The 24,245-nt window shown below is 46.2% G+C and overlaps 1 protein-coding gene across 3 annotated transcripts in view; it reads left to right on the top strand.

Annotated features, from left to right (window-relative positions):
• The window catches only part of COPRS (coordinator of PRMT5 and differentiation stimulator), a 168,149-nt gene that overhangs the window by 97,103 nt on the left and 46,801 nt on the right, over positions 1–24,245 (top strand). Inside the window, exon 4 of one of the 3 annotated variants that reach the window (XM_061377342.1) lies at positions 24,012–24,139. The exons of the other annotated variants lie outside the window; for them this stretch is intronic. Coding sequence (XP_061233326.1) covers positions 24,012–24,028 — 17 coding nt within the window. The 3' untranslated portion in view covers positions 24,029–24,139. Of the gene's footprint in view, positions 1–24,011; positions 24,140–24,245 lie in introns of those variants that run through there. 3 annotated transcript variants of the gene reach the window in all.

Raw genomic sequence — 24,245 nt, forward strand, 5'->3', positions numbered from 1 at the left:
CCTCTTCCCTTCATCCTCAGCAGCAGAGCTCATCTGTGCCCTCCTCCAGCACAGCAAATGTGCTTCAGCTGACGAGCAAAAAGCCTGGTTATTTTGGCATGGAAAGCTCTGTTTCAAGGCAAGGCTGCCTGTACAGGACCATTTCCCTGCTGGCCCCCAGCCTTCCAAGGAAAACAGCACCGCTGGGCTTACGTGCTCCTTTGGGTTGCAGTGGCATCGAGGCAGCAGGCAGAGCTGAACAAGACTGGATCAGTCCCTTTGGTGTTTTGGAGCCCTAGAGACCAGATCCTGAAAGGAGATCCTTGATGAGAAACCTCTGAGCTCATGCAGATCAGTTTGCAGGACTGAGCCTTGAGAACCACAGTAATTAATAACAACTTGGCAAGACCGTCCTGGATTTCAATAGGAGTTTTGCACTAGAGCAGGATGAGAATACAGCATTAAAATAAGGCAGACAGTTCACAGCAGGCTGAGGAGGGAGGCCAAGATCAACAGGATAAAACTCTCCTTTTACAAAAACTGCCCTAAACCTTTTTGTCCACACACAGGGCCTTAATTCAAGGCTCGTTGAAGTCAATGGGGAAAAAAACCTCATTAATTTCAATGGGTTTGAATCAGTTTGAACCCCAGTTCTGGCCAGAACACAAGTATTTATAAACTAGCCATGGATGAGTTTAAGCTGGAAACGAGAGGACATTCTCCAAGTACAGAACAGAGGGGTTCTGGAGCCACCTTCAGCAAAAGGGGAGATGGCAGAAATGTCTTAATAATTAGTTAGATGGAGCTTGATAGAGCTAAAAAGGAGACAAGGTAATGCAGAGGGTGAATGACAGCAGAGAAGAGCTCTCTGGTCCCTTCCCACCCAGTAGCCCTGCACTGGCCTGTCACATTCCTTCTTTTCCTGTAAGTGCTGTGCAGAAAACCCTATTTTAGGCCACTGCTGTGTTATGCTTTCAGCATAGCTTCATTTCAAGGAGATGGTATTTGTCCATATTACTGAGTATTGGGGGGATATTCTATGACAACACTGCTGAGGGGTTTCACACAAGCACCACGCTGTCTGGTATTCTATCTAATGTGCCTTTCTTGTTATCGTACTGATGACATGTGATTTCTAGTCATGCTACTCTTTGTTACAGAACAAATGCCTAAAATATCTTTTCCTTAAGCTGCTTGTGTTTTAGCTGAGCTCTTGTTCCCTCCCCAACATGTGCTCTTCTTCCTGAAAGCCACAGTGGCATGAGTTTGTAGTGGTTGAGCTTCTGTGTTTGGTGTTTCTCAGAGTTTGTGACTGCCTTGCAAATGGCTTTAATGTGGCTGGGATGGCACCCTCAATGCTTTCCCACATTGTCGTCTTCTTCCTCAAAGTTTCTCCTTCTTTGCTGTGTTTTTCTTCACTCTTAAAGTAGGGGTATGTCTGTGTACTACCATGAAGCTGGGTAAGGATTCACTGTGGGCTCTGCAGAGCACTGCAGCATGCCTGTTGGCAAACCCTCTGCCTCCATCCCTGCAAAGGATGCTCAGATCTTGCATCTGAAGTGGGCACAGTTTGCAGCCAGTGTATTATTTGAAAGCATCTAAAGTATAGAACATCCATTTCCTAAAGGTTAGCACAGTTAGTAGGAAACAGGTAATAAGATATTTTTAGGAGGCACGTGTTGGATGTTATTGTGAGGCTGTAGCTGTTCTCTGTTCAGAGTTCCCTCTGCTGTGTAGTGCCATCACTTACTGGCTTGTGTAAAAGTGCAGTATTAGGCCTTTAATATTATATTCAATAAAATATATGTGACTCAAGTAGCATCCAATCCTCACTATTTAAATGAATCAAACTCTAAATAAAATTAAACCTACTTATTGGCTATTGAAGTTAGCCCACTTTAATGGAAGAATGGTAAACTGCCGACTCTAAACATGCCACAGTACTGAACAGAGCTTTGATCCAGGCTTGATTTGTCTTAAAATCCCTTACAGAACAAAACTACTTTGTACTGTCAGATACTTAACTTTTCTTTTATCTGACACTGCAAAATATAACCAGTGAATTTCCAGTCTCTCTCCTCACAAAGCATAACCCATGTTTAAGACAGTGACAGCTTTTCACACATAGTGACTAATATTAAAATAAAATGAATAAAAAATAAAAAAAACCCAAACCACAAATCAAAAAGTAACCCTGGTCCTTGGATGTAAAGTAGAAAATTATCTCAGAGTTAAACCAGATCATGTTCGTTCTTGCTCGTCTTCCCTTAATCCGGAGAGGAGCGTTGCCAGCAGCTGATGAGCTTTTAAAGCAAGAGTGTTAAAACGTTCTGGTACAGAATTTAGCAAAATCAGTAACCCTGCCTAAAAAGTTAATTTGTATGAATAAGATTTTGATGCTGATGACATGGCAAAAATCCCCCTTATCTTGCCTAATTTAATCCTCACTTTGGTCAGATAGAGAGCCACGTTGGGATCAGATACAGACCAGCATAACCCTGGAAGAATCGCAGCCAGTAGCGTTACGCTGGGTTTGCACCAAAGTAAATCAGAGCAGAATCTGTCTCTCCTCCCTTTTATTTTTCCCAAAACCCAAACAGAAATGTGAGTGCTCCGAAGCACGTTCATGATACAGATTTGTTTTTCTTAACAACTGTGAAACGAACTGGCTTAGAGCTTGTGCCAAATTGGGCTGAACTCCTGCCAAGTCTAGTGTGCTGATTTGTATGGCAACATTGGCAGGCGAAGCGAAGGTTTACATTGACTGCTGCGTTACACATTTATACAAGAGCGGGGAAGTGGTTCCAAATTACCTCCTGTTCTGCTGTGTGACCACACCACTCCCAGGGAACAGTCATCTTTTAATGAGCTCCTAATGAAATGCTTGAGCTGAGATTTAGAAGCCATTTACGGGACATACGGTGTATTGCGGCCCTTTATCAACGCTACTGTGAGTGGGACACGTCAGAGACCGTTTTGGTGGTGGGAATTAAGCTATTTGTTTTATGGATAAGTATAGTCCCAGCTATTTCCTGCACATTCCAGGGATGGAGAAGTTGCCTTGCCAATTCGCTCTTGACATATTTACAGACAGAGAAGCCACCTTTGGACTAGTTTTAGCAAACATTGTGTTCCATTATGAAAACGTTCCCAAGGCTGAGGGTGAAGAGTCTGGCTCAGAATATCTCCAGCCCCAGACACCGTGGGCCAGTGTCTAATCTCAGCCATGCTGGGGAGCGTCTGAAGTAATTCCATTAACTTTTTAGCATGTGTTGTGGACAAGCAGTAGAGCAGCTGAGGTTAGAGCCTGACCTTCAGTCTTCAACAGGTCTAAAGTGGACTAAATTGCTGAATTTTGTCTATTTTCTAAGCAGGAAATAGCCCCACTGAGTCCTTTTATGGGTTCTGCTCTCTCAACAGTGAGAGTCTGGAAACTGCAAGGACATCCACATTCCACTGTTAATGATGCATTCGCAGAGTGGAGGGAGATTGCTGTAGTGGAGCCATGAATAATGAACAGAATGGATGCTGTTGATGGGACTAAAGCTCATGCACTGCACTGAGTAGAGCTGGCCTGCTAAGTTTAGGCTTAATTTAGGTAAAATCACGCTTAGCAGAAGAAAGTAAGGAAGTTAAAATTGGGGAGGGAGCTATGCTTTCACAGAGTCCTGGAAGGTGATGAGAAAATTCCCGCTGGCCTTCAGTGAGCCTTAAGTGAGGCCATCGTTCCTGCATGGACCTGTGTCTGGTAGAGCAGATGAAAAGGCACAGGATCTCTCTGGGAACACGGTTAGTTACACTGGTATCACAGTCTGCCCACGTCAGTGTGTGAATGGAGGGGTTTTCAGTTTGCTACCAAAAGGTGTTTGCGTATGAGCCAAGGCAGTGTCTGCTGCATGCTGTTCCAGAGTAAAATTGTCCTGGCCAAGTTCTAATCTCTTGGAAGAAGGCAGTGTAAGAGAGGTGCTAAGCTACTCACGTGGGCCTAAACACAGACCACATTGCTTTACTGAAATAGAACATGGGAGGTTTTATTAAACATAGTCATGAGTAGGCAGTGCAGGTGTTACAGCGATGTGGTGGTTAGGTTGCGTTTTGCAACAGGTAGATTTCCTGGCACTGGAGCTTGACAGCCTGGATTGCAGAATTCCAAAGGTTCTGCCTGCTCTTACATGTCCATGACCACCGCTGGAATCACGGAATGGTTTGGGTTGGAAGGGACCTTAAGGTGATCCAGTTCCAACCCCTGCCACAGGCAGGGACACCTTCCACTGGAGCAGCTTGCTCCAAGCCCCTGTGTCCAACCTGGCCTTGGACACTGCCAGGGACAGGGCAGCCACAGCTCCTCTGGGCACCCTGGCCAGTGTCTCAGTAGCCTGATGTCTGTAGTCCAGTTAGCACTGTGATAAGCTTTGCTGAAACACATCTGCTGAAATTGTTGGATATTTGCCACTGGCTTTGTGACAAGTCAGAATGGGTCCGGAATTAGGTTATCCTGGAAAAGGAAGGGTTTTTAAAAAGACCTCAGCCAAAGCCTGTGGAAACTGTGGACTTCGTTGTGGTTTGGATGAAGCCTTTTCGCAGAGTAACACTGGCAAGAATGTCCTCAGTGTGCATGGACTAGGTGTCTTCTGCAGGGTTTGTTATCTTCCATCATTGGTGCGCCGGGATGGGATTCTGGAGCATCTTCTGGCCTTGTTGGAGCACACCAACAGTATGGGTAGTGCTTGGAGGCAGAGGACCTGCTTGCTGGGTCCTGGTGCTGGGATGGAGCTGCCTGGCTCCCCAGGAGGAGGCAGGGGCAGCCCAACCTGCTCTGTCAAATGGCGTCCTGCCTGCAGCCCTCAGCTTTGAAACCAGGAAGCAATGGGATGTTGCCAGCCCTGGGAATGGCTTGTGGTCTAGGTGGGCAGAGCTGGCTTCCTTCTAACACCAAGCGCCAGGCAGGAGGGCTGTGTTCCCATAGGTCAGAGACAGGAACAAATGTGGAACAAATGGACTTCAGTGAAGTGCTGAATGTATCAGCCCCCTATAAGGAGATTTTCAGTAACAGACATTTTGATCCCAATGGGTCTGTGCTGTCACCTGATGGAGCAAAATATTTGAAATGCAGCAAAACACCTAATTGTGGGATAGGAAACATGGGAACGGATTCATGACACCTTGTGGTTGCAGTGAATGGCAATCTGCATATCATCACCTAAGTGTATTGCACAGGGATTCCTCGGAGATCTTGAGCCTCTTGTTCCTCCAGCTTAGGGGTAACTTTCTCAAGCTCTATAGTATCATCTTGCTGGCTTCTGGAAGTTGATAAGTGAAAAGCAGGAAGGCTGGAGATGTGACTCAGGTCATGAGTCAAAGAATCCTTGGGATTTTTAATTAAATCTCTTTTTCTTTAAGGCTGACAATTCATCTGAGAACTTGACATTTATTTATGAATGCATTCCAGATTTGCACACTGCACATGAAAACCCAGGACAGGCCTAGGGAAGGGTGAGGTACCGTGGCTAGATATTGTATCTGACTTGCCCTCCTGCCTGCAAGTGAAATTCTTTCCATCTGAATCCTCGTGAGGTGGATCTGGGTGAAACGGAGCCCTTGGCAGGAGATGGTCTTGTCCCTGCTCCGGCCCCTGAGTCACTGAGAAGGTTCACTTTGTTTTCATCCTCTTCTGCCTCCTCTCTGGCATCCTGTCTGCGTCTTGAGGGTGGTGCCTTCTCATCTCCTGTTCTCACCAGGGTGGAGAACTTGTCATCTTGCCTGCCTGCTTTTTCTTTCCACTTGTGCTGTTGGAACAGGCCTCTGGGGTTGAACAGGACTCCTCTCTTTCTCAGGTGGCCCAGAGCCACACTGTGTCCTGACACAACTCCTCTGCTTCCCAGAGGTGTCTCTGTGATGTTCTCGGGGACAGCAGGGCAGGGAGGCAGTCCTTGCTCACAGCCTCCTGGAGCTCCCACTCCCCAGGCTCAGTGTACTACATCGTGCAGGTTCAACAGTGGCATCTCAGGGCAGAGCTTCTAACTGAAGTGTTGCTGATGCATAAGCAGAAAGCAGGGATGACTCTCTTCTCCCCAGGGCTGCGCTGACTCTGCGAGCTAACAGGAGTGGCAAGCAGTAAATTCATCCATATGGTTACTGCATCGAGAGGCTTTGAACCCTGCATTCATGTGGTGATCAGGTCTAGTGAGTAAGTAGGCAGTGTTTTTTGATGGCAATCACTTTGATGGCCTTATCTGCTCTTTGAAGCCAAGGAGCCCCTCCCTGCCCTGTACACACGTGATAAACTCCATCAGATTCTGCATACCTTCTCAGCAAAACTAAGGGGCTGAGTTGACTCAGCTGGGATGGAGCCTATGGCTCTGGGTGTGGGAGTGCTGTTTTTCCCACATACATGCACAGGGTGACAGGGCTGGCATCTGCGCCGGGGGCTGCCCAGCACACACAGGCTGAGTTAAATGCCCCAAGAGGGGCAAATTCCCCTCACGGCTGCTGCTGCCCCTTTCTGGCAGTGCAAAAACTGATGCCAGGTCCTCAGTGATCTCTGTTCAGACTTGGAAGTGATCAGTAAATCAGCAGCATGTTTGATCAGGTATCATACATGGCTCTCAGGAGCCCAGCACTGTGGTAGGGCTTGAGGCTGCCAGAACTAGCCCAGGGTAACTCAGCTCATGGTGTTCCTGTGGGAAGAGATCCAGAGGTGGGCTGCGCGCAGGCAGACAGAGACATCAGGGGCTACAAAGCAAAGTTACTTACAAAACAATTGACTGGTTTTCCTCCCTCCCCCTTACATTTTTAACAAGCTTCTCTAACTACTGAAAGCTTCACCCTAGAGGAAATGGGTAAATGCCTGACAGTCAGATGTACACCTCCACCACATTGTTTAATAACAGTGTCCTGATAACAGCTGGTATCTTTTTCTGACCCAAAGAATGTACATTCCACCTTGAGGCAAAAAAGATGATGGCGGGGTGTGGGGGGAAAGGTATTAAGGTTTTGTGTTTGTAAATGCTGATTTGAAGCCAAAGGATTTCGTGTCAGAAGTTTCTCAGATCCCTACAGTAAGTGCAAGCAACACAACACATAGAAGATCTGAACTCAAATAGCTCCCAGTGTTGAAATTCAACCCATTTCAGGTCAAGAAGCCAGTGGGGAAATGTTGTCTTTGTCAGAAGACAGTTGAAGCTAGTTTAGAGCAGATACAGAAAATGACTTGAAGCTGCAAAGTGGAACTGTCAGAAGCGCCATTCACTTCCCAGGCTCAAATGCAGTTAGGGCCTGATTCAGCTCTTAGAAAAATTGCTGGAGGCGCTTCCATCGATTTCTGTGGGTGCTGAGTCACCAGCAGCTGCTGAGTCACCAGCCTCGGGTGCCAGTCAGGACTGTCAGAGCCCTGCTTTGAAGGCAGCTCTGATTCAGCTGGGAATATAAGCTTATTTTGCTGTACAGTATAGTACCGGTTGGTGTTCTCACCTTCCCTGCAGCAGCACTGTGCATAACAGAATTGCCTGACAACTGAAGTGAATATATCTTAAAAATAGCTTCTGAAATGACAGCTGCTTTTTGTCCCTAAAATCTGTAGGAATTTTACAATGTTTCCTCTTTGGCTTCCTCTCCTACCTTCTGTGGCAAAAACGGGAAAAGAAAGTAAAAGGAAAAATGTGTCTTCATAAGAACTAGAAGTGACCTTATTGCCAGTTGCTTTTATCAATGCATCATCAAGTATTTCAGGAACCTGAAAATTACAATATTTTGCACATAATGAAATAAAAGGAAATGAATTGTGCAGAGGAAAGACATTCTATGAACATGAGTCCATCAACAGCAGCTGCTCGGCGGAGGCTAATGCAGGTGGCATCAAAATAAGGAGGAGTCTGAAGCACCCCTGTGTGGTACCCGCAGTGGCCATACCCGGGTGGGTGAAGCAGTGTGAAATGTTAAGAAGTGGGAATCATTTTGTCTCGGGTTGGGTGACAGCACAGGGTGAACAGCAGTACAGAGCAATGGCTCAGGTTTTGTGTGCTTTAATGACTCTTCCATGCATCAGGGGTTTGCTGTGCTTCTTCCTTATCCCTGTCAAAGCTTTCAGGGTATCTTTTAGCTGATTGCTGGCTGAGGTGCTGTGAAGAGTGTGATGGTGGCTTCCCAGAGGTGGACGATGCCAGGAGAGCTCTCAGACTCCTTCCCTCTTCCCCCAAGCTGCTCTGCTTCCCCTGTGGCTGCTCTCTGAAGCTCTGGGGGATGTAGGGAGGCTTCCCTGATGGTTCTTATTTCCCAGTCCTGTGCTTGTGCTTTGTCCCTGCCGAGCTTTGATGGTGGCTAAAAAGCAGGTGGCCCCTGCCCCAGCTGGGTGCCAGGAGGCAGAAAGAGCATACTTCTTCTCTACCTCCCAGTAAATACACAAAGCATTTATAGCACTTCTAAGGCCTTCCCTTTACCTGTTGAACTTTGTCAGCCAGGAGCCGGAGATCTCGTGGTGGGGTGGGTTAGGGACAGGCTCACAGTCACTTCCAGTCTCTGGTTGGAAGCTCCTAACCGCAGGGCAGCTGTGGAGGACCAGCCTCTGCGTGGTCAGTCATAGAGGAAGTGCCAAGGAAAACAAAGAGTACTTGAGGTTAAAAAGCTCGGAGTGTGTTAGTATCACAAAACCCAATCTCTGCGTGTGCGTCTGCCCTTCCAGAATCATGACAGAGAGCAGCAAGTACCAGGAGGTCATGGAGATAAGTGGGACCTGGCTGATGCAATGCCGTGTCTGGTGGGGAAGGCGCCAAGGGGATGTGCTTCCCTTCCCCTTTGCTTGTGCTGCTCCAGACAAAGTTGCTCAACAGCCTACTGACAATGGAAGAATTTTACTAGTAAAACCAATGGACCAGGACCCAGAGCAGCCTGGGTTGGATGTTGGTATTAGATGGGTGGTAGCACATGCTGTGAATGGCATAGCCTTGGGTCCCTATGGCAGACATGGGAAGAGTCCCTGCCTGCCTATGGTAAGAGATGTGTGACATGTACACAGGCAGGAGGAAGCAGAAGGAAATACTGGCAATCACAAGATCAAGCAGTTTCTGGGGCTGACAATAAGCTCAGTTTGAATTGCAAAGATGTATCTGATGTTCACCTACAAGGACATGAAGTACATACACATGGCAGGGCAAGGGGCTGGGACTGAGCTGGTACTGTCTTCCTTGAAGGAGTGGAAGGGGGCATAAAAACATGTTTACATTCTGCTCTGGTACTTCTGGGTACTTGATGGTATTTTCAGTTGCTGTGGTACTTGTAGGTGTAAATGACAGATTCTACATGAAATTTGGGACCTTTTCCAAACGACAACATCAGCCCAGGTACAGACAGTGCTGCGCACAGCTGGAACATGCAGTAGTTGGTAATAGTAGCTTTTGATCTATAACTCCTCAATTTGTCCTTTTCCACCTGTAGCACTTGTGCAGCTCATCCCTGGCATGCCCCGGGATCTGGTATTCACAAGTACATACACTGATCTTACCTGGAAATCGCACCTTAACATCAGATGTGTTTTATCTCCATTCAGCTGATGCCTATCTTGTAATAAAATTTCCCATGGCTTATCAGCACTTGACAATTAGATGCTTGACATCCCACTTAATGCAAAACAGATTACATCCTGGGAATTAACAAAACAATCGAATGCCTTAAGGGGTAATGGAAGATTTTATATAGAGGTGTATATGTGTGGTTTTATATATGTATATATGTTTATACATCCACACACATGCATGCCTAGTTGTGAAACCTGGAGATGCTGATTGGCCTTCACTGTGTGATTGGCTTTCATGACTCATTCCTGTGACTGTTCTATATTTGCGACACCCTTTTTTTTGGTAGAAACTGTGTTGCCTGCTGCAAATGCAGCGTGAGGAACTATTGGAGGTGTGATGAGAGGCCGGAGGGTGGCGGGGGGTCCCCATCCCGGGGGTCCCCATCCCGGGGCTGAGCTCTCCCACCGTGCTCAGCCGGCAGCTTTGCTCCCTCTTGTGGCAAACCAGCTTGGGCTCTTCCCAAGCAGGAGATGGCTTCTCCCACCCGGCAGGTGTCGGTGGAAGTGGTCAGTGATGGAGGATGCAGGAGAGGGCGGGCTGCAGGGATGATCAGTGTGTCCAGCCCCATGCCAGGGCTGTGGGTCCAGGCCCAAGTGCTGATCCTGGGCCAACCATGGCAGAGCCTTTGCCCACTGAGTTTAGATACAGCTGTTCATGGTCATTTTAACCCCAGTTCTTGTACATGCTGAGGCTGGAACGGTTGGGAATAGCTGTGCTTCTGCAGAAAGCTGGGGAGTCCTCCTTCCCGCTGCCAGGATTTCCCTGAGCAGAGTGTTTTGCATGTGTTCTCCAGTCCTGCCATCAGATCATAAAATCCCAGATTTGTTTGGCTTGGAAGAGACCTTAAAGCTCATCCAGTTCTAATCCCCTGCAACGGGCACGGACACCTTCCACTAGAGCAGGTCGCTCCAAGCTCCGTCCAGCCTGGCCTTGAACACTGCCAGGGATGGGGCAGCCACAGCTTCTCTGGGCACCCTGTGCCCGTGTCACACTAGCCTGATGTCTGTACTCTTCCAGTTAGCACTGTGATAAGCTTTGGACACTCTTACAAGGAATGGGGCCAAATCCTGGCCTCAGTGATTCCAGTGTGATCTCTGCAGCTCTGTGTCTCTGAGTGACCTGCATGGGCCCGTCCTGGCCTGCCCGCACTCTGCGTGGTGCTGTGCTTGCCTCAGTGCACACAGGCCGGAGCAGAGGCAGACACTTCCCAGGAGGAATGCTTGGGATGCCCTGTCTGTGTGGTTTGGTAAAGGCTGATCTTTTGGCTGCCTGCCCTCAAAGAGGAAGACATTTCAGTTGCAGTCTGGTCATCCTTCAATAACTGACCAATGCAATGGGTCAGTCCGAATGCATACAGTGTTTATTCATTTCACTGGTGATTTCTGTTGCAGTGGTGCTCTGCAGAGCACAGGCACACAGAAAAAAACATTTGTGTTCTAAAGCATGTAAATAAATGCCAGGCAGTACCAGGCACTGGTACCTCTCCTGAAATACGGGAACATCTCTGCCTGATAGAGCTTTACAAGGGTCGATGCCATTAGCCCAGTTTTACAGAGGGGGAAACTGAGGAATTAAGCTTTCATCCGTGATCATCCAGCAGGCCAGGAATAAAAACCACGTTGTGTGAGCCCTGGCCCTGCTCATCTAGTCCCACATCTCAGATCAGTAACTTGTCTTGTCCACTGGCTTCCGCCACAGAGGCACCTCTGTCAAGTCACTGAGTGTTCACCAGCGTTCACAAGGCTGCTTCAGGCTGGGAAGAGGTGAGGAGCCCAGACTCATCCTGGCCTTAGCTCCACGAGACACAAGCACTCGGGGCACAAGGCAGCCTCTCATGTGCTCCGTGCTGCTGGAGAAAGTCGGGTCCTGGTGCTCCAGCTTCGTGCTGTATTTCATTTGCAGTTTTTGAAGTAGTAAGTGGACTCTTAAAGCCAAATGTCTGGCATTTGTCTGTGCCTGTGTGTTCCTGTGGCCAGGATGACCTTTGTGAACACTAGAGTCACAGCTATGACAGGCAGCTTACTTCTGGGACCTGGGAGGGTTTTGTAATTGCTGGAAGAGCCAAAAAGTCTTTCTTCAGACCCTGATTTTTCCTTAGCAACCAACTTTCCTCCATGATTTCTCTTCTCTTCACCTTTCCCTTCCATGTAACACACAGCTGATACTTGTTCTTGAAACAATCCTTTTATTGATGCTGATGCAATCAGCAGAAATGCCGAGCAGTGGCAGAGTTCAGCCCAAGTCTACGAAATCACTCATAAATGTGCTTAACTTCACTAAAGCTCTCCTTGTGCTCAGTCTTAAGCATGTGCTTAAGACTTTTGCAAGTCCTTGGCCCTCTCACAGTCACAACTGGGTCACGCTGATTACCCAGGTAATCGCAGGAGGAGGAAGAGGCTCTCACTGGGATCTCCGTGAAAGCATTTTCCTGAGCCTATGGTCAGTGGTCTGCTCTGATGGCAGATGAGTGCAATTTGTGGTTGTCCAGTGAAGGAACAGAGCATGAAATCCCCTATTAAGCTCCTCTTAGGTATGTCTGCAAAGTGCTGAGTAGTGAGGAAAGTGCTCAGGGCATGGCTGCCATGTGTTGTGCTGTCCTCGTCACTTGCAGTTACTTGTCTGTCTCTTGTCGGCTGTTTTCTCTAACTTGCTCAGGGTCTTACCAGGTTTCCATATTGCTCAGATATTCAAAGAAAGAAAGAAACAAACCCCCAAAGGTAGCACCATAAGGTCATGACGCGGGGCTTTTAATTTCCGTTTTTATTAGGGTTTTGCTGTCTCTACTTTAGAGTGTGCTCAAGATATTTGCACTTTGCCTTGAAACCATAAGAGCTAAGATACCACGTTCTTTTGGAGTGGATACAGGATGGTCACCTAATGGATTAACTTGAGACATAAAACCAGAATTACATATTCTATTACTGCCATGTATTAAAGTCCCACAGAAACTGTGGTTAACGTGTGAGTTGCTAAACGACTGAGAAGCACATAGATCCATGTGTTAAAACTGTGACTTGACACATACTGCTCACTTCAGTTGTGTGTATTCTCTGTGGTATGAGTGTTCCTTGCCTGTCCTGATCAGCACCTAGCACTTGTGGTGTGGTTCTCAGCACCTGCTGAAAGCAAATAATGATAATTAGTTCTAATAGCTGCTGTGTTTCACACCTCTCCTAGCTAGCCAAGACAGATCCCACCAGATGTCACCAAAGCAAATACTTAATGCCAAACAGCTTAGCACCTTTTCAGTACTTAGCACGAGAGTTTGCCTATGTGATCCATGCAGAAGTGCTGAGGTTTTGTAGCTTTGCCTGCTCAATATTACATGTTTCCGTTCCCAGCCTATGACCTGCGTTGGCCCTAGGTCTTGCCTGTGCTAAAGGCTCTGACATACAGGCGAATTACCACAGTGGAACAAGCTCCTGCATGTCAGATTCTTCACCACAATTGCCTTGTTCGTGCCCTTACCCAGTAACGGCAATGCAGCTATCCCCTTTTTGTGGAAGGGGAAAAGTACTTCGGTTTATTTTGTATTTGCCGGGGGGGGAAGAGCAAGCACAAAGATAATTATTACAGAATAGCTGATGCCTGTGAACTTATTACTCTTGTTCCTAAAGTTACTTTATATGTTGGGGTCATGTTCATCATCTAAGCTATAAACTTGGTACCAAGTAGGCAAACACTTTCACGGATCTCCTCATTATCTTCAGACCATAAGGAATTGCCTCCATTGGATGAGTGTAATAGATGCGCCTGGGGCTGTTCAAGCTAGGGCAAGATATCACAGGCAGAAAAGAATCAACATAGGAATATTAACAATACACTATTTTGCTGGTGCAGTTTTCCCATATGATTACAAGCGATGAGTGCTCCGTGGGAGTGAAGGAAAAAAAAGATCAGGCCAGTACCGATAGGCTGCTCTCAGTTGTTCAGTCATAGGCTGTTCTTTACTGTTAGTTCATTTGTTTGCTCTTATGCTGCTGTATTCTATCCTGAAGGCTAACCACATATCATATATATTTAAAAGAACAGTAGTGTATAACTGGTATAGATCTTAGGGTTTCTTTCCCAAAACATTATGATATTCCTGCTGAGAATATGAAGATAAACGCTTTAATCCTTGGGAACAAAAGGGTGTGAGTAATTCCTTTTCATTGCGTGACCTGGAATCTCCACCCATATAAATACATCAAAGAGTAGCTATGATTTCACTCTTTGACACCCATGGGTTGAGGTTCTCAGCCTGGGAAGCAAACAGCTCCTGTGGTTGGGCTGGAGAGTGCCCATAGGCTGGGTAACATGGATGTTTTCAGTGTTCTTTGATCTTCCTACTGGACCAGAATTTTTCACATCTCCCCAGTGTTGCTGAAAACTTATCCAAGCACTCAGGGCAATTATTTTTAAATGTATGTGTGTTTTGGGCCAAGTCCATGAATCCTGACTCACAACTGACTCAGCCCTTACTTAAGCAAAACTCCACTTGATTTCGTTACAGATGGAGGCAGGAGTTGGTGAGTTAGCCCCCTGCCAATGGGAGCTGGCTGCAGGAGCTCAGCCCCAGCTCTGGGGCCGATGCTCCCTCACACTGCCAGTGCACTGGGGCCCTCTGCACCTCTCAGCATCACTGTCACACAAGATTCAGTCTACCGGGCAAAATGACCTGTTCTGCTTGACCCACTGCCCATGTGGGTGCTGGAGAACCACCCTGTGTTGAATAGCTCAGAGCTAATCTTACCAACTACCTATAGGAAATTGTGACCCATGTTAATCAGGCCATCAGACTAGATGGTTGTGGTAGCCTGACCGCCTGGCTGCAAACTTGCACTGCAGATTGAGTGTAACTCATCGGAGTATTTTAACTTTGTTATAAATCAGTTGCAAACACAGCTCACCATTAGGTAAGCCTGGGGTAGTTAAGGTAAAGAAAGAAACTAGGTAATGTGAGTACTGGGAAGAGTCGTGTAAAATAGTCAGGTGTGACTTTGAAAGTCCCTTCCAACCCAAACTATTCCGTGATTCTGACAGAAGTCTGGCTGGCGCTGATAACCTCTGCTGGATCCGAGCTGCTCTCTGTGCCATGATTCCCAGTGCTCCTGGCTCACGGCGAGGATAGTGCTGCGGTGCGGCGCTGGACCTGACCTGGCTCCCTGCACTCACAACCGCAGGAGTCAGCTCAGGTCTCACCAGCCTTATTAGCTCTGGCTCAGCGCCGGCAATTCCTATTCAGGCTGGCTCCACACAACGTGCCTGGATGTCTGCGCCCTGCACATCCCGGCATGGGAGTGGTGTCCTGGTGTCGGGAATGTGGGACGGAGACGCTGCGGCTGCCTGCTGAGAGCAGCACGGTCACATTCACACAAACCAGGAGGCTCTGCCGAAGCAAGCTGTCCTGCCTGGCGGCAGCCCAAGTGTCTCTCTGCTGGCATGGCTAATCCAGAAGCCACCCAGGGGACTCTGAGAGTGAGAAAATAGTACTAAACAGTACTAAACTGTCCTGAAGTGTCCCTGCTGTCCAGCACTCCCAGGAGAGCCTATTGAAAACCATCCGTTCTCTGCTTAGCAAATGGGACTGACAAGATGTGGCTAGAGCAAGCAAAAATCTGTAATGGAGATGTTATTTATTTACGTGTCATTTAGGGTAATGCCATTGTGCTTTGCATGGCTGCACCTTGACAAATGGCCTGATGGGTTTTATTCCTAACTAGAGCTAGAAATAACAGAGCTGCTGTGTTTATTGCTATCGTTTGTGCTGTTTAGGTTTTTGGCCTCAGAAGAGGAAGCTTTGGCAGGATTGGGCTCAGTGCATTGGCTTGTCAGCTGTTGCTGCACCTTTTGTTGCCCTTAACCATTTCTCTCATCAAAGTAGACAGATCTGATCTCCAGTTTGGGTAACTTACTGTTCTGTCTTTTGTAATGCTGCATTAGTAGGCTTTGAAGAGATACATTTTCTGCCAACGTAAACACTTTGTTGAATGTAACAGAAATGAGTCCTTGCTTGCATTAGTTTGCTGTGAACATTATGAAGTCTATAAAAGAATCCTAAGTAGATGTTCTAGTCTGAATCTCCTTTAGACTAATCCACAGGGCTTCCACAGTATTGACTAAATGGGGGTCTCCTTTCTACAGGCAAGGTTTTTTCCTTGTTTCTTCATTTTTTCTCCATCTTTTTGGAAAAGAGGACAACTGGAAGATGCTTGGCCCAGGAATGTTCCCTGTCCCTCTGTCTCCCCATCCCACCCCAGGCTTCTTGGGAGGACGCATGAAAAGTGATTGTGCCTGACTCCCATGTTCTGTGCGGCACTTTGCATCTTGGATGTTCTTGAGAGGTCAGTGAATTGCACAGAGGGTTTAGTCCTTTGTCCCTGACCATCTCTGAAGTCACAGCTCTGACTTACACTGCCACAGTACCTGCTTCACTGCATAGACTTGAGATCTAAAACCCACTGTAGCCAAAAGTGCTTCCTACTGACCCCACAGGTGTTAGGTCAGCCCTTTATTTTCTTAAAATACAGACAGAAAATGTTGAACTGTTGTTAATATCTTGACCACATTCCCATCAAACATGATTTTGGCTCTCCATGAAGATACAGAAATTAGCAACGTCACTAATAATCTAAGTCAAGTCTAAAGAAAGCTGGTGAGTAAGGAAGTTCTTCAATGTTAGCTCTTTTGTTTTCACATTCTTATGACTTGAATTCAAATCTGCCCCACACTGAAGAGCCTGGAAATAAGATCTTCAGGTCTTTCCTAGTTGTAATGAGAACACACCCAGACAGAGAACATGAGGAGAATTAAAGGAAGGAGATTTGCAAAACCTCTTAAAACAGCAAGCATCTTCATTTTCCCTCAGAATTCAAAGAAGCCCGGCAGCCAAAAATCTGTAAGGGCTGAAGCAGCTAAGCCCCAGCAGAGTGCAAGGCTGGCTTGGTTTGCTCAGGCTTATCTGAATTTTGTCCTGTAATAGCGTGAATTATTGACTCTTCTCTCTGCTTTACAGTCCTCAGGTACCTGGAGGGCATCCCAGAAAAACAGGAGGTTGGGCCAGCCCTCCTAGACGCTGGTGTTTTCTAAGTGCTTCGTGAATCTGACTGGCTAAGCCCAAGTTTGAATATTTAAAGGTCTTTAGGATTCCCATGTAACACCCCAGAATTAAACCCAGCTAAGAGCAGTGCTCCGCTGTAAGCCTAGACCAGGGTAGGGACTGGCACAGCCATCGCCTCGGTGGTGCTGGGAGCCAGAAACTGCTGCAAAGACACACTGTTACTGCAGCCTGGTGATTTCCAGAAGCTGGGCTTTTATTGCTGTGGGAGAAGCAGCAAGGCTGACAGCGTAGTGGGGCTGAATAATGCAGAGACCTTTGCTAGTCCTGTTGCATAGGAATGATTCCCACGTCCTTCAGTCAGAGCAGAGCGAACTGGTTTTGAAGAGCAGTACTGCAGCAAATTAGAGCAAGTATTGCAAAGTGTAAAAGACTTTGGGTGAGATCTTTTCTTTTGGTTGGTCACCTGGCTGTTTCCATGCCTGAAGTTGTGTATTTGCCCTTGCAGCAGCTGGAGTTAACATGCAGCACTCTCTGTCACAAGCTGAGTCCTGCACCATCCTGGACTTGGTGTGTGTTCCACTTGGTCTTCTGCTCTCCAGCCCTACACCATTTGCTGCTGTGTGCAGGACAGGGTTTAACACTCTCCCTTGTAAAACCTTGAATTAAAAAGCGGTCTCTTAGAAGGCTTAGATGGGACTAAGCAGCACAAACCTCTTATACACAGAGCTAATGCTAAAGAAGCTTTTCTAAATTACCAATGCGTGATGTATTAAGATTTCCTATCACTCCCCATCTTTGCGGGGCTGTTTCAAAGGGTATAATGCAAACTGAGCGTATTGACTTCCACCAGGACATGGGCATTTAATACCTTTTTGGTCTTCTGGTGTTCTAGCTATTATTTCTAAAAGCATTTGCCACCTTCCAAGGCCAAAACCAGAACTGGTGTGATCAGATGTAGTTTCAGTTGCTTCAGCAGATCTGTGCCAAACTACAGCAATTGCAAATCTGGAGGCAGCATTTGTTGGCAGGATTTTACCTGCAGAGGACCTTGGCTAATTCTAGCCCTGTCACTGACTTACTATGGGACTTTATCTGCAGCTCTGCTATCCCCTCAACCCTATTTTTACATATTTAGAAGATAAGACCTCTGGATAAGGGTTCCTTTATTACTCCTTTATGCAGAAGTTAATCTAAGGGATTGCAGTCATGTGCCACTTAAATAATGGACCCATAATATCACTTGTGTTGCACAACTCAACATCTGAAAAGCCTTTCTGTCCAATGGAGAAGCAACCTGGAGATGAGAGGAAAGCACCTCTGTCTTCTGCTTCCTTGATGCCTTTCCCTCCCCCACAAACTCCCATTTGGAAGATATTTATTAGGTGGGGAAAGTACAGTAAAGTCGATCTCAGGTTCCTGAAGCCGCATTGCTCTGTGAAGCAGCACCTTCTTTTCACACACGTGCACAGGGTTCTCATTACATCTTTAAAGGATCACAACAAAGGAGCTGACACAATGAATTTTGGTCTGGAAAATGAAATCTGACACAACCAGTAGTTACATTTTTCTTATTCCCTGGTACTTTGCCTAAAGGCAGCTTTTAAATAATTCCTGCTTTTCACCTCCTGAGAAATAATCTGTTTGCTTCTGAATTAATTAGGCAGCATCATAAAAACCTTCCAGACACTTTGAAAGCTGCTGATCTAACTTTTATAATATATAGTGGGCCTGATCCTTAGGCCAGCTGGTGGGAATTCAGCTCTTAGCTTTGACGGGAACAGGAGCAGGCATTTTATGTGTGATGCGACTGAAAAACGAGGGTTCCCAGTAAATAGTAATAGATGTTGCTTTTCTTGACTGCTTTACTGGCATCTCTTTCTATGACATCTTGAGTCTCACAGTATCGAGAGAGTTTGTTCTTTCTTATTTCATCCTCCTTTGGACAATCAGTGTTGGTATTTCCATTGTTTGCTGCCCTCATGAGCAGATGTCTACAGGATCATTAAATTCTCTCCCTCCATTTGCAATGTCCAGAACGTGACTGATACACAGGAGCTGGGTTGTTGTGCAAGGCCAGGAAAATCAGTGGAGCTCTTATGGACATAATAGATCATTTCAAACTTGGCTTTGAGATGCCAGCTATGCTGGCACTTGCTAACTTAAATCAGCATCAATCTGTTAAAGTAATTCTTTAGCAATAACTCAGTTTTCTGTTAATCTGAAAGATGAAAATAGATTGATTTTTGTTTCATTGATATTATTTATTTTTTCTTCAACTGAAAAACCCCCTCCAAATGGACTTTCATTGACCAAATGGAAAATGTCTGCACCAGTCTCGTTTACAGGGTAATGTAAAAGCTTATTTGACAAAGCAGAAGAAGCAGATAGAAGAAACAGGTAAGTTTTATCCAGGCTCATGAGTTGTTCATGTAGTTGGGTTTTATGGCCTGCATGGTCTCTCTCTGTTCTGTGTTTCTTTGTTCTTACATTCCTGACTTTGCCTGTTGCCAGTGGCAATATCACCAATACAAGTCAGGACAAGGATTAGATCAAAAGATGCATGAGGAACCAAAGATGGCTCTGAGTGAGATTTGGAGCTCAGATTAGGAGATCTAAACACCTGTATGTTTTTCAGGTGTAGGTTTGTGTACTGCTGGCAGTATGCTGAGGGGTTTACTCACATAGCTCAAGGAGTTCGTGGTCAGCATGACATCTACTAAGCTGGTCTCATGAAACCATCTCCTGAGTGACAGGGGTTAGAAATGCAGGATTTAGTATGGCCAAGAGAAGAAAGGCTCATTTCAGAGATCACCATTTCAAATCTCATTATTCTGCAGGACTTTCTGCTAGCTTTTAGAAATGTCAGTAGTGTCTTTCCTCACATTCCTGTTGTTTAAAACATGAAACTTCCCTAAACAGAAATGCTGGACCCGTTCTTCTCTTTTTTACCTGACTTGAGAGTGCAGCGATGACTTTCATCATCCCTTCCCCAGGTCAGCACCCAGGCTTGGCCTCACCCAGCAGCTGGGTGGCTCTGACAGTGCTGCTTTGGGAAATGAAACAAGAGAAGAATTTGTCCCAAGAAAGCCAGATTGTGAGTGACAGCAGGAAGGTAGAGCCAACTTCATAGTTATCAGCCTGAGCATCCTCAGCTCTCCCTTGCAAAGCAGGAGATGTGGTGCTGTCTCTGTAAAGGTGTTGAGCATTTGGAAGGTTTCTGGAAACTCCATCAGTCTGGGAGGTGTGGGCTCAGGAGCCAACTCTAAACCCAAGTCAACTCATTTCTAGCAAGATCTCTATGGAAAGCAACGAAAAGCTCTAGGCCCAGGGAGCTGTTGTTATCTGGCATGTTCTTTTTTCCAGCTTATGTCAGAAATTGTACTTCTTTGTTGGGTTTGTGTTGATTTGTGTTTTCTGGAGGCTTTTTTTCTGACCTGCTCATATACATTTTATACACAGGAGCTTTGCAGAGCACAGGTAACAAGATGGAGAGATCAGTTACTTGTGTTCCTGGCATCAGCTTGGTCTTCCATGTCAGGATGCCCTGGGAGATTTGAAAAGTCAGTGTGTTCTCCCTGCTCTGTATCAAGCCTGAATTTCTAGTCAGAACAAACATTGTTGTGGGCAAAGTCCAAAGAGTTACAGCTTTATTTACAGTTTAGTTACCACCTACAGCAACGTGGCTCATCACTGGCGGTGCCTTGGGCATGTTTCCACTTTATGACTTAGTGAGGAGGCCCTTTACGGTGTTGTCAGTGCAAGAAATAAAGGACCAGGGTGGAACTATTGTCCCAGTAAAATCAATGGCAAAACTCCCATGGACTCCAAGGGACCAGCATTTCCCTTAGTGCTGGATGTGAGAAGCACACATTTTATTGTCACCTTGATGTCCGCTTGTTCAGCTGCTTTTCTCAAAGCATATTCAGTTTGTGAGCAGCCTCATGGACCCTGGCAGTACCTGAGGTACCTTTTATGTGCTGATAAATTGCAGGTTGTGTTTTTCTGTCACATCCATCACTTCCTTTTCTGTTTTCTGATCACGGCTCTTTCCCTCTGGCTCTTGGAAATTATTTTGCTTCCTTTTCTGTCGTAGCTCTAGATCTGAATCCATATAATATGGGGAAGAGAGAGCAGAAAGGATGTTTATGGACTTTCCCATGGCTACAGAAGAGGATCAGGAATTGATTACATGGGTTGGGTCAGTAGCTCAGCACTCAGGTAGGGCGAGCATGTAAGTGAGAATTTCCTAGATTAACAAATCATCTGGTTTGTAGAAGAAAGGGATAAAGGGATAGAACATCTTCTGTTCCCTCCCCACAGCCACCTGTGCCCTCCACCCTGTTCGTTTAAGTTGTGAAATTCCAGGCAGATTGTATGTACATACAGCCAGCAAGCCTGCTATGTAAAGATACACACATAGGCATACATAAACCCCCTGTGCAAGTATGCAATTCACATGCTATACAGGTTTGGTGATATTATTTCCAGCTATTAATCTCCCTGTTTCTGAGTTTGAATGGATTCCTGTCTAATCTCCAGAAAGATAATTTCTTTCTATATCCTGAGTGCCAGTGATATGCAAAGGCCAAACTGCACTGCACTTCCCAGTGCCCTTTGGGAAGAGACTCCTGCTTAAAAGCCTTCCAGACCTTGGCTGTCACAGAAGACTATATTTGGAAGGATGGGAAAGCAACATGAGAGGCACATGGAGCAAAAGCTCTGAGCATCAGCAGTTTACTACAAGTAAACAGTTTCACTTCTTAGCCGTTGTGTTCATCAGTCTTGTAAACAGGATCTGACTACAGTTTGATAACAAAGCTGTCAGCCTAAACCTGTCATCCTTTGCAGTTTGAGCTATAAACTGCCAACACATCAGTCACTCATCCCTCTGTGCTCCACCACTGCAACGTTTTAAGTCCATCATTGCATTGTTTAATTCCACCATTGCAGTGTTTAACTTGTCCTTGCAGAGTCCTTTGCTTTGCTGGAAGCAAACAATCCCCCAACTTTGCTCCCTACACTTGCAGGGATTTACAAAAGGACACAGTTAACTGTCTGGGATCAGGCAGCTCCCCAGATCACTCCAAAACTGCCTTCTGCAGTTTGGAGAATAGGATGTTCCTGTCCATTTTTTATCTGGACAGGCAGTGCTGGCAGCTGTTTCTGCTGTCCTCTTCAGAAGAGAACTGTGTGATCTAGGAGCTGATGATGCAGTCTTGTCCGATAGCATCTGCTTTCCCTGAATAATTGTGGACATTCCCACCTCTCCAGTCATCCCTCCAAGCACCTTGGAGTCATAAATTGCAATGCTAGAGCAAATGGAGTAATGCTTAGGGAATGATCTTCCCGTTCAAGGTGAATCCTGATACCTGATGTATGAGAAGACCAAGCACATGCTACAAATTCCTTGCTAATTCGGGTTGCTAGTTCATCAAAAACATCCTCCCAAACACGCACAGGATGTATTAAGTTATGGTATAGTAAGGGATCAGCTTGTCATACTGACATTTCTGCTCCTTGCCAGCGAGTCCTGGGCTTGGTTCTCTCTCTCAAGAAATCAGATCTGTTAGTGTCACCCTGCAAATAAATGTGTGTAACTGGAAACCTCTCTCCAGGCACACAGACACAGAGGACAACCGAGCATTGCTCTTCTCTGAAGACTGATGTATAAATACATACTGGGCTGACTAACACCAGGTCCAGCAGAGCCTTAGACTCCAGATCTTTAGCTTGCTCTTTGAGTCCAGTAGCATTTTGGCTAGGCACATAGTGTGTTATGAGGTGGGGGCTTAGCTTTTAGGGCTAAATGAAGGGATTTACTTTTTGGAGTTACCTTCCCACTTACCATTCTACTTGGAAATGCCCCCTGTGCTGCAGTGCAGGGAGGTTGGCAGGAGTGAGGACACAGCCCCTGTGCATGCTGTCACCGTGGTGACTTACAGACCAGAAAGGAGTACTTCTAAATGTACTTCCTCAGTGTCCTAATCCTGTGGGTAATGTAGTAGATAGCCAGAAAATCTGGAATCCTCAAGCCCTGTCCCTGTGTGTGATCTCTGACCTCTTCTGTTCATTGAGCTCTGCCTCAGTTTCCTTATCTGAGAGGATCTGAGAGATGGGATCATTTCCCCCACTTCTGTAAAGAAGAGCTCCAGGTTAAATACTGTTTGTTTCTTCTCAGAAAGAATCATTGTCCTGTCTAAGAGGGAAGCAGAAAGCCTGTTTTCCTTCAGAAATCCTGCAATGGCACGTTTTACCTTGACTCCACTTTGTGAGCACACTGCCCATTTCACCAGCTGTTGTCAAGGTGGTGGTTGAATGGTTTGAATTAATGAAAATCTAGGTTTCAATTAACAAAAGGTTTCTATTATGTAATGAAGTAAAAATTGCCCTTTTATAATAAAGTGTTGAGACAGCTGTTTGAAAAACCTGCAGCAGAAGCACGGAGGACTATTTTTTGCCCTGTCAATGTAGTATTTGAACCAAGAGAGAAGAACTGAGTATAGGCTTGAGCCTGCACAGCAGTTACAAAAGCACCAGTTTCCCAACTGGTGTAAGTAGTTACGAGCATTATTATTATTATTGAGAATCACCATTAAATGCAAGTGATGGTAAAACCTTCATGCTCTTTAAAGCACGTCCTCAAGTTCTTGTGGGCTGGGAGTGCCTTTAGTCTGTGTCTGTGTTGCTCAGAGCAGCCGAGTCCACCACTGCAGCTCCATGGTGCAGTGCCAGTAGAAAGGAGCAGTGCTAGACCATGGGCGTGTGGTTGGAAAGCATTCCAGTGGGGGTAGGAAGGAGCATCCAGCCTGATCTCTGCAGATGATGAAACTAGTAGTAAGGACTCTCATGGTGTAATATAGTTTTCCACATTAGCTTTCAAATCCAATGTGTCAGGTGATAGTTTACCAGGCGCTCTTTGGCTTCCTTTATGAGGCTGATTTTTGGGATGCTTTCTCAATTTCAACATTTCTTGTTGCTGTTCTTAAGGAAAATCACTATAAACAGTCTGCTGTGTTCTGAGAGATCGTGCCAGTCCATACTCTGTTTTATCTGGTTCTGTACCAAGGCACAAACCCACACGATTATCTTTTCTTCGCAATCTTGGCTCATTAAGGTGATAACTCGATAAAGCAGGTTGTTGTCTTTACCTTGGGGGATCTCTTCTGGGTTGATGTATTGATACTGTGAACAGACCTGTCAATATGCTCCTCTTTGTTCTCAGCAAGTGCCGTGCACGTCCCGCACGGTGATTTATGGGCCCCCGCCTCGTGCATCCTGCCAGCCCCAGCACAGAGCCTGCACTTGGCAGAGGCCTCCAGGGTGTGTCTTGGGAAAAAGCTGGAGATGGGGCATGGGGAAAAGACTGGGGGAGGTTTCTGAGGAGATGTTACATGGCTGTGTCTCTCCCTGATTGCTCTTAGGTGCTGATAGGACCTGAGGGAGGAGTTCATTCAGCTGCTCAGAGGAACAGCCCGTTTCGTCAGTCAGATGTTGCAGTGGGTCGAGGGGGACACAAAGGTCCATAAGCATGTCCCAGATAAATTTCCCTCAGGGAGAAGTCAAGACAACACACAGTGGAGAGGGGTTATTTCACCCGAGCAGCAGGGTAGGGGCTTGGCTGACACCAACCTGCTGCTTCAAATCTTGGTTTATCA

The sequence above is a fragment of the Neopsephotus bourkii genome, unplaced genomic scaffold (genome assembly GCF_033783945.1).
Source record: "Neopsephotus bourkii isolate Nb327-2 ecotype Australia unplaced genomic scaffold, CSIRO-AGI_Nbou_v1 NB_1749, whole genome shotgun sequence".
Lineage (NCBI taxonomy): Eukaryota > Metazoa > Chordata > Aves > Psittaciformes > Psittacidae > Neopsephotus > Neopsephotus bourkii.